Source organism: Papio anubis, chromosome 7 (genome assembly GCF_008728515.1).
Source record: "Papio anubis isolate 15944 chromosome 7, Panubis1.0, whole genome shotgun sequence".
Lineage (NCBI taxonomy): Eukaryota > Metazoa > Chordata > Mammalia > Primates > Cercopithecidae > Papio > Papio anubis.
Window position 1 is genome coordinate 103,966,016 of NC_044982.1, and position 9,755 is coordinate 103,975,770.

Sequence of the window (9,755 nt, forward strand, 5' to 3'; positions counted from 1 at the left end):
CGTCTCTACTAAAAATACAAAAAATTAGCCGGGCATGGTGGTGGGCGCCTGTAGTCCCAGCTACTTGGGTGAGGTAGGAGAATGGCATGAACCCGGGAGGCGGAGCTTGCAGTGAGCCGAGATCACACCACTGCACTCCAGCCTGGGTGACAGAGCGCGACTCTGTCTCAAAAACAAAAACTAGAACAAAAACAAACCTGAACTGTTAGCATACTCACCCCTCACTTCCCCACCCCACTTGCCTCCTGCCCCAGGCTGAGAGTGCCCCAGGCCTACATGGAGTAAAAGTCCGTTGCTTGGAAGAGTATACCTTTGGGTGAACCTAGACCTGCATGTGCTTGACCAGGGCACACAGCTTCCCACTACCTTTTGCAAACCCTGCTTGGAATCTGTCCTCCAAGACTTGGAGCCGTGGCTTTGCCTAAGGATCCAGGTGACATCCTGAGGAGGCCATTGGCAGTCATCTCTGTCCAAAATCCACTTAGACATGAGGAGGAAGTTCTAGGCAGTGATGTTTGTTAAAACCAAAAGAAAAGAAAAAAAAATCAAGTATGCTGTGAAATCCCCATCATTAGTACCATTCCTTCACTAACTTGGCCAGCAGTCATTGAGGACTTAGGTACCATCGCTGTGCTAGGTGCTAGGGAGAGGTTGTGAAGTCCCATCATTTGTCCAATAGAAGGAAGATTTTCATCTGTCTGAGAAAATACAGGAGCCGCCCTAGCAGTAAGGGAGAACAGATGGGATAGTTTCCCACCTGACATTTAAGTTCTGGAATTTGACTAGTAAAAGGAACTTGGGTTGTAGAAGATATTGGATCTTTTTTTTTTTTTTTTTTTTTGAGACAGAGCCTTGCTCTGTAGCCCAGGCTGGAGTGCAGTGGCGCGATCTCGGCTCACTGCAAGCTCCACCTCCCGGGTTCCCGCCATTCTCCTGCCTCAGTCTCCTGAGTAGCTGGGACTACAGGCGCCCGCCACCGCGCCCGGCTAATTTTTTTTTTGTATTTTTAGTGGAGATGGGGTTTCACCGTAGTCTCGATCTCCTGACTTTGTGATCCGCCCGCCTTGGCCTCCCAAAGTGCTGGGATTACAGGCGTGAGCCACCGCGTCCGGCCTGATATTGGATCTTTTTTTAAGTCTCAAGAGTTTATATTAAGCTTTTTGAAACTTTTTTTTTAAACTCCTCCTTACCTAGTAGAAACACAAAATATTCTAGAGAAAAAAAAAAAAAAGGAAACCAGATTAGCTGGAATTGCAGAATTAAGCTGGAACCAGGTCATTGATGGGAAAATGATAAATTAACAGTTCACAAAAGGTTGAGAGTTGTCTGAGGTTGTTGCTTTGCAAATTAAAAGTAAATAAAGATTGTGAGCCCATCACTTCAGGTCCTGCCACGTCTCCATGGGTCCACAGAGGCAAAGCGGGCAGGATACAGTAGCCTTTGTGTAGCTGTGTGTTGGCTGGAAGGATGTGTCTTTGCCCCTAAAACATTTCAAGAAGTCCAATCGTTTTGGGAGCTCTACCTCTGCCACATCTTTGCTTGCAACTCAATTACACCTATGTCTCTGTAACAGGATATTTCTCCTTAAGGGTACATGTCTTTAGAGATCTAGCTTTTGTCATTAGTCTGTTTCTAAAATCATGGTAGCGGCCTTGGGACCATTAAAAATTGACAATAAAGCCAGGTGCCATGGTGTGCACCTAAAATCTCAGCTACTCGAAAGGCTAAGGCAGGAGGATCACTTGAGTCTGGGAGTTAGGGAGACAAGCCTCAAAAATCTACAATAAGACTGCGTGCAGTGGCTTGCGCCTATAATCCCAACACTTTGGGAGGCTGAGGCAGGTGGATCACTTGAGGTCAGGAGCTCGAGACCAGCCTGGCCCACATGGCAAAACCCCATCTCTACTAAAAATACAAAAATTAGACGTGGTGGCGGGCGCCTGTAGTCCCAGCTACTCGGGAGGCTAAGGCAGGAGAATTGCTTGAACCCAGGTGGTAGAGGTTGTATTGTGCCAAGATCATGCCCCACTGCACTCCAGCCTGGGTGACAGAGCAAGACTCCATCTCAAAAAAAAAAAAAAAAAGTCTACAATAAATGGTAAAAAGAGCTGGGCACAGTGGCTCACACCTGCAATCCCAACACTTTGGGAGGCTGAGGTGGGTGGATTTCCTGAGCTCAGGAGTTCGAGACCTCCCTGGGCAACATGGCAAAACCCTGCCTCTACAAAAAATACAAAAAGTAGCTGGGCATAGTGGCGGGCGCCTGTAGTTCCAGCTACTTGGGAGGCTGAGGCAGAAGAATCGCTTGAACCCGGGAGGCAGAGATTGCAGTGAGCCCAGGTGCCCCACTGCACTCCAACCTGGGTGACAGAGCAAGACTCTGTCTTCAAAAGGAAAAAGAAAAAAAAAAAAAAAGCAAAAGATAACCAAAACCACAATCGCTTCACCCTCAGCGTGGCCCTCAGGAGTCCACGTCAGCAAGTCTTTTACCTGACTTTGGTCACTTCCTTTTCCCAGTCCCCACAATGGCTGTGTACCCTTTGGCCATTCTCAGAATGTCAGCTCCCAGGCTCAGCTCACATCTGGGAACCTTCAACCCATCAGGTGTGAACTCCCTCTGTTTCCCACCTCCAGGCTAACAAACCTCTCTGCGCTCCCTCAGTCCTCACCCCCACCCTCAGCCTGGAGCTGTGCTTTCAGCTTCATAGTAACCTCCACCCGGGGCTTCCCCTCCACTACTCCATGATCAGGACCTTGCCCCATCAGCTTTTTCCTGTCTTGATTTCAAGTCTCTCTTCTTCCTGCCACCTATTCACCCACTGAAGTTGTTCCTGGAATCTCAAACTCAGCATGTCCCCTGACTGCCTCTTATTGCCTTTCCTCTTTGTGAGTAGCACTGCCACCCATCCTGCCTCACTCAATCCCAAAACCTGGGATCATCCAAGACGCCTTCCTCCCTCAGAGCCATTCATTCGGGAGTCACAGTGTGCACATTCTGCCGCCCTACTCAGCATTCCCAGCCTCAAAGCCCCTGGCAGAGTTCAGACCTTTGCCTGGCAGCTGCCACAGCCCTTCCTGGTTGCTTCCTGGCAATTTTACTTCCATTTCCTGCCTCAGCCTCTCGAGTAGCTGGGATTACAGGCATGCGCCACCACTACTTCCTTCCTGGTTGCTTTCCAGCAATTCTACTTCTATTTCCCCTATGACTGTGGGATATTTTATCAAGAGGATGAAAAAGGAAAAAGGACAAAAGTGAAATTTTGTCCAAAGATCTGAAATTGCTTAACAGGGCCAGGGAGCAGGGAGGCTAGAACGGCCCTCCATTTGACAATCTCCAAGGCCGTCTGTGAGAGACTATGGATACAGCAAGCCCAGGACATGGGGTCTTTGCTGAACTTTCTGGTTATGAGACAGGACCCCCTTCAGGGATAAAGGGCCAGGAAGGACGATAACAAGTCACACGCAAGGAATGACCAATTACAGTTGTGGATTGTCCTGATACTAGCTAGAGAGAAGCCTAAACATTTTAGCTAATATACTTTCTTTTTTTTTTTTTTGAGACAGAGTCTTTGCTCTGTCGCCCAGGCTGGAGTGTAGTGGCACCATCTCAGGTCACTGCAAACTCTACCTCTCGGGTTCAAGCGATCCTCCTGTCTTTCAGCTTCATAGAAACCTCCACCTCCCTGTGCCTGCCTCTCCACGTTGCAGCCAGAGTGAGCATTCTTTCACAGCAGAACTAAGCCGGCCACCACCTAGCTTAAGCCCTGAGGGGCTCCCCATCAGCTACAGAAAGGTCACACTCCTCAACAGCAGATGAGGCCTTCCCATGGGGAACCTCTGTGGAACCTCATCACATTCATTCCTTACCTTGCCCTGGTCATCACACCTCTGTGCCCTTGACCATCCTCATCCCGAGGCAGCTCCCCATCACTATGTACAGCTGAGCCTTGCTTCAGTGCCCCTGCTCACCCTGCTCCCTTTTCTGGAATGCCGGGCCTCCATGTTTGCCAGTGCCCACCTGCCCATTTTTGAAGATGCAGCTTGGGCATCACCTCCTCCAGGAGGCCTCCTCCCTGCACTTCTCTGGCAGACCTGACCCTGCCTGTGGGTCCCTGCACTCTCCAGCTCAGTGCCGTGACTCTCGTTACATTGATCTGTTACACGTCCTCCCTACTTCATCCTGCCCCCTCCCTCCCTTCCATTTTTTATGTTCATACCCATCCTGAGGTTCCCAGCTCCAGGAACCTCCAGCTCTAGTACCCAGCTCAGTGCTTGTGATGGGAACTGAGGAAATATTTGCCAATTGGTTCTCTTCATAGAAATACATAGAAATGCAAGAAGCAGGCTGGGCGTGGTGGCTCACGACTGTAATCCCAGCACTTTGGGAGGCCAAAGTGGGCAGATTACCTGAGGTTGGGAGTTCAAGACCAGCCTGGCTAACATGGCGACACCCTGTCTCTACTAAAAGTACAAAATTAGCCAGGCATGGTGGCGCATGCCTGTAATCCCAGCTACTCGAGAGGCTGAGGCAGGAGAATTGCTTGAACCCAGGAGGCAGAGACTGCGGTGAGCCAAGATCACGCCGCCATTGCACTCCAGCCTGGGCAACAAGAGCAAAACTCCATCTAAAAAAAAAAGAAAAAAGAAATGCAAGAGACTGATGGAGCCCATGATTCTGGCCTGGATAGTGGATTAGGTTTCCTACGCTTTCCTTTGGTCAGATGAGAAATGTTAGTTTTTCTTTCAGTGCCCTCTCAGTATTTACCTATGTAAGCTATGCACACAGACAAAGACATTTGTAAACACCAACCCACCAATATTCTAAGGAAACAACTTATAGTTTTGAAATGTCACAGATAATCAAAAGCCCATGGAAAACCGTGCATATTGCAGCCGAATCTGTAGTACACAATTTTTTTTTTTTTTAATAGAGACAGGATCTCACTATGTTGCCCAGGCTGGTCTTGAACTCCTGGGCTCAGGCAATCCACCACTTGCCTCAGCCTCCCAAAGTGCTGAGATTACAGGTTTGAGCCGCTGCACCCAGTCTTTTTTTTTTTTTTTTTTTAATAGAGACAGGGTCTCTCGCTATGTTGCCCAGGCTGGTTTCAAACTTCTGGACTCAAGCGATCCTCCCACCTTGGCTTCCCAAAGTGCTGGGATAACAGGCATGAGCAACCACTCTCAGCTCAAAATCTTTTTTTTTTCTGTTTGGACAAGCAGTGAACCCTCAGAGACTTTATCTTACTCTTATCCTTTAATACAGTGAATCCATATAACTATATCCAGAGACAGTTCCCTTTGTTTTAAATTGTTATTGGGCCGGGCACGGTGGGCTCACTCCTGTAATCTCAGAATTTGGGAGGCCGAAGTGGGCGGATCACTTGAGGTGAGGAATTCGAGAGCAGCCTGACCAACATGGGGAAACCCCATCTCTACTAAAAATACAAAAAAATAGCTGAGCATGGTGGCGTGCACCTGTTACTCCCAGCTACTCAGGAGGCTGAGGCAGGAGGATCGCTTGAACTTGGGAGGCAGAGGTTGTAGTGACTTGAGATGGTGTCACTGCACTCCAGCCCAAGCGACAGAGCAAAGACTCCATCTCAAAAAAAGAAAAAAAAAAAAAAAGATATATTAGCTACAATGTTTAGTCTTCTCTCTAGCTAGTATCAGGACAATCCACAACTGTAATTGGTCATTCCTTGTGTGTGACTTGTTATCGTCTTTCCTGGGCCTTTATCCCTGAAGGGGGTCCTGTCTCGTAAACAGAAAGTTCAGCAGTGACCCCATGTCCTGGGCTTGCTGTATCCATAGTCTCTCACAGATGGCCTTGGAAATTGTCAAATGGAGGGCCGTTCTAGCCTCCCTGCTCCCTGGCCCTGTTAAGCTATTTCAGATCTTTGGACAAAATACTCACTTTTGTACTTTTACTTTTTTCACCCTCTTGATAAAATATCCCACAGCCATAGGGGAAATGGAAGTAGAATTGTGTGGGTGATGATGAGATTTTTGAAAGCAGAAGGTTTTAGAGCCTGGTGGAGAGGAAGGGCCTGTGGTTAATTCCCTTTGACTTTCCACCCCTTTGTTGGTGCCATTGAGCTCATGCTTCTGGTTTCTGAGCAAGTGGCTCCATGGCCCATTTGCCTCTTGACCCCCTCCTGCTCACTCTTCCTGGTGATAAAACTCTGAGACTTTTCCATTCATTCACAGGCCCAGAGGCAGCTGTGGGGGAATTGCTGGGAGGAGGATCTCATGCCAATGAAATACTTTGCCCGGGTCCCTCATAGCTCACAGGTGATGTAAAACGTGTAAAAGCAGAGCTGCCCTGGTGACTGGAAGGTGGGAACCCAAGGCCCTCTCCTTTGCCCCTTATCCCCAGTCCCTGACATAGCTCTGGAATTTCTAGACTGGTCCAGGGGATGGTTTGAAAGGTAGATGTGGGCCCGGCGTGGTGGCTTACACCTGTAATCCCAGTACTTTGGGAGGCTGAGATGGGCAGATCACGAGGTTGAGACTACCTTGGCCAACATGGTGAAACCTCATCTCTACTAAAAATACAAAAATTAGCCAGGTGTGATGGTGCGTGCCTGTAATCCCGGCTACTCGGGAGGCTGAGGCAGGAGAATCACTTGAACCCAGGAGGCGAAGGTTGTGGTGAGCTGAGACTGCACCACTGCACTCCAGCCAGGGTGACAGAGTAAGACTCCATCTCAAAAAAAAAAAAAAAAAGGCAGATGTCTGTGCAGGCCAAGAGTGCTGGCCTGAGTTTCCACGTTAGCCTTCTCAGAATTCCTGTTCCTAATCTAAACCAAAAATAAAATTTGAAGCCCCCCAACCGATTGATGGACCCCCTCTCATCAGCTAAGGGCATTCCAAAGTTAATCCGAAAAGCTAGTTCAGGCCATGATGGGAAGAGAGGTCGGACATGCCTCATCATACCCCTCTCCCTGCTGTAATTCAGGCACAGCTGACCAGCATTCACATTAAAACAGATCTTAAGACTGACAAGGTAGATTCTTTGTAGCAATAAGACACCAAATTCCAGGCTGACTCTGGTATAACAGCACATGACAGATAGCAGGCCCTGAAAGAAATTGAAGAATTTTACTCCAAATTAGATTTCCGTGACTGCCAGGCATGGTGGCTCACACCCGTAATTCCAGCACTTTGAGAGATCGAAGCGGGCAGATCACCTGAGGTCAGGAGTTTGAGACCAGCCTGACCAACATGGGGAAACCCTGTTTCTACTAAAAATACAAAAAAAAAAAAAAATTAGCCCACATGGTGGCATGCACCTGTAACCCCAGTTACTAGGGAGGCTGAGGCAGGAGAATTGCTTGAACCCAGGAGGCAGAGGTTACAGTAATCTGAGATTGCACCACTGCACTCCAGACTGGGTGACAGAGCAAGACTCTGTCTCAAAACAAAACAAAACAAAAAATTAGATTTCCTTGACACATTTTTAAATGCCTCTGCAAAGCTGTCCCTTGTGGGGAAAATCTACATTCTGTAGAGAATCCCCATTCCTTTCCAATTATCTTCCCTGATCCAGGAGAGAAATAACTTAAGAGTCTGGCACCTATTTTTGGTCTGATAAGACCTCTGAAGCCTGCTACTTGGCCTTCACAACCCCTTATCTTAATCCAGACATTCCTTTTTAATGATTCCAGGTCCTTTTTTTTTTTGGAGATGGAGTCTCGCTTTGTCGCCCAGGCTGGAGTGCAGTGGTGCAATCTCGGCTTACTGCAACCTCTGCCTCTCGGGTTCAAATGATTTTCCTGCCTCAGCCTCCCGGAGTTGCTGGAATTACACGCATGCATCACCAAGCCCAGCTATTTTTTTTTGTATTTTTAGTAGAGACGGGGTTTCACCATATTTGTCAGGCTGGTCTCAAACTCCTGACCTCAGGTGATCTGCCTGCCTCAGCTTCCCAAAGTGCTGGGATTACAGGTGTAAGCCACCACGCCTGGCCTTTTTTTTCTTTTTAATGATTCCAGGTCTTTAAATAACTCAATCAATTGCTAATCAGAAAATCTTTGACTCTATGACCTGAAAGCCCTGGCTTCCAGTTGTCCTGCCTTTCCAGACTGAACCAATGTACATCTTACACGTATTGACTGATGTCTTTTTTTCCTTTTTTTTTTTTGTTTTCTTTTCTTTAAGAGATGGAGTTTCACCATGTTGGCCAGGCTGGTCTCAAATGCCTGAACTCAAGCAATCCACTTGCCTTGGCCTCCCAAAGTGCTAGGATTACAGGCATGAGCCATCATGCCCAGCCACTGATTAATATCTTATTTTGTCTCCCTAAAATGTTTAAAACCAAGTTGGAGCCCTACCACCTCAGGCACATGCTCTCAAGATCTACTGATGCTGTCTTGGGTCATTGGTCACTCATATTTGGCTCAGAATAAATCTCTTGAAATATTTTACAGAGTTTGATTCTTCATTGACAATAATTTGACAACTGAACACACGAGGCCTCAGAGAGAACCCAGAACCCTGAAGGAGTTGCCTGAACTTGGAGCTAAGGTACCAACAGGGGTCCTTGAAAGCCCTCCCTGCAGATCACTTGAGCCCAGGAGTTCAAGACCAGCCTTGGCAACATGGGAAAACCTCATCTCTACAAAAATACAAAAATTAGCCTGGCGTGGTGGTGGGGGCCTATAGTCCCAGCTCTTCGGAGGTTGGGGCAGGAAGATTGCCTGAGTCCAGGGAAGCCAGGGCTGCAGTGAGCGATGATCAGGCCACTGTCCTCCAGCCTGGGCAACAGAGAGAGACCCTGTCTCATAAACAAATAAATAAATAAATGCCTCACCAACTTTCAGCTTCTCCTCCTAGTAAGTCCTCCTGAGCCCTGGACCTCTCGTTTGGTTGATGGTCCTTGGTTTATTGTGAGCTGTTGCTTTTTTTTTTCTCCTAAGAAGATGTTTAGGATCCTAATTGTAGTTCGGAGGTTCATTCTAAATGTTCTTCTCAATTCCCTTTTTCTAAAGACAAGGAGAACGACCCCCTTGCAGGCACCCCATTTGGTATGTAGTTCGGAAGTACATTCTAAATGATCTTCTCCATGGCTTTTTCTCCCAAATTAAGCTCAGTGGGTTTGTCTGCACTGAGACTTTTTGTTGACGCTAAGTTAAGAGGGATAGAAGGAATTTCCATGGCCCAGCTTTGCAACTGATTTTCTGGAAAGCCCTTCCTGTCATCCTAACCTTCCCTCACCTAACCAGAGGCTGCTCCTACTGTGAGGACAAGCACCCACCTTCACTCAATTTGGACTTTTCATCTGTTAAACAGGAAGTGAAACCTACAATGCAGGGTTCCAGGATTCCTTCTCAGAACCAAACCCAATAAAATGTGTAAAGTAGGTCCTTTCCCTGAGGCTGCACCATTCTGGGCTCTCCCAGCCCTTCCTTGTTTTTTTTTTTTTTTTTTTTTGTTGTTGTTGTTGTTTTCTTTTTTCTTTTTTTTGAAACAGTCTCCCTCTGTCACCCAGGCTGGAGTGCAGCGGCATGATTTCAGCTCACTGCAATCTCTGCCTCCCCGGTTCAAGCGGTTCTCCTGCTTCAGCCTCCTGAGTAGCTGGGATTATAGGCGCCCACCACTACACCAGGCTAATTTTTTTGTATTTTTACTAGATTTGGGGTTTCACCATGTTGGCCAGGCTGGTCTCAAACTCCTGACCTCAAGTGACCCGCCCGCCTTGGCCTCCCAAAGTGCCCGGATTACAGGCATGAGCCACTGCACCTGGTGCGTCC

General features: G+C 47.8%; 1 protein-coding gene across 3 annotated transcripts in view; it reads left to right on the plus strand.

Moving 5' to 3' along the window:
- ZSCAN2 (zinc finger and SCAN domain containing 2) overlaps positions 1-8,652 on the plus strand; it is a 33,526-nt gene extending 24,874 nt beyond the window's left edge. Inside the window, exons 3-4 of one of the 3 annotated variants that reach the window (XM_031668377.1) lie at positions 6,211-6,294; positions 8,433-8,652. In XM_031668377.1, the coding sequence (XP_031524237.1) occupies positions 6,211-6,287 (77 nt within the window). In that variant the 3' untranslated portion in view covers positions 6,288-6,294; positions 8,433-8,652. Of the gene's footprint in view, positions 1-6,210; positions 6,543-8,432 lie in introns of those variants that run through there. The other 2 variants (XM_017960884.3, XM_031668376.1) reach the window with 2 other exon arrangements.
- Positions 8,653-9,755: the final 1,103 nt, after the last annotated feature.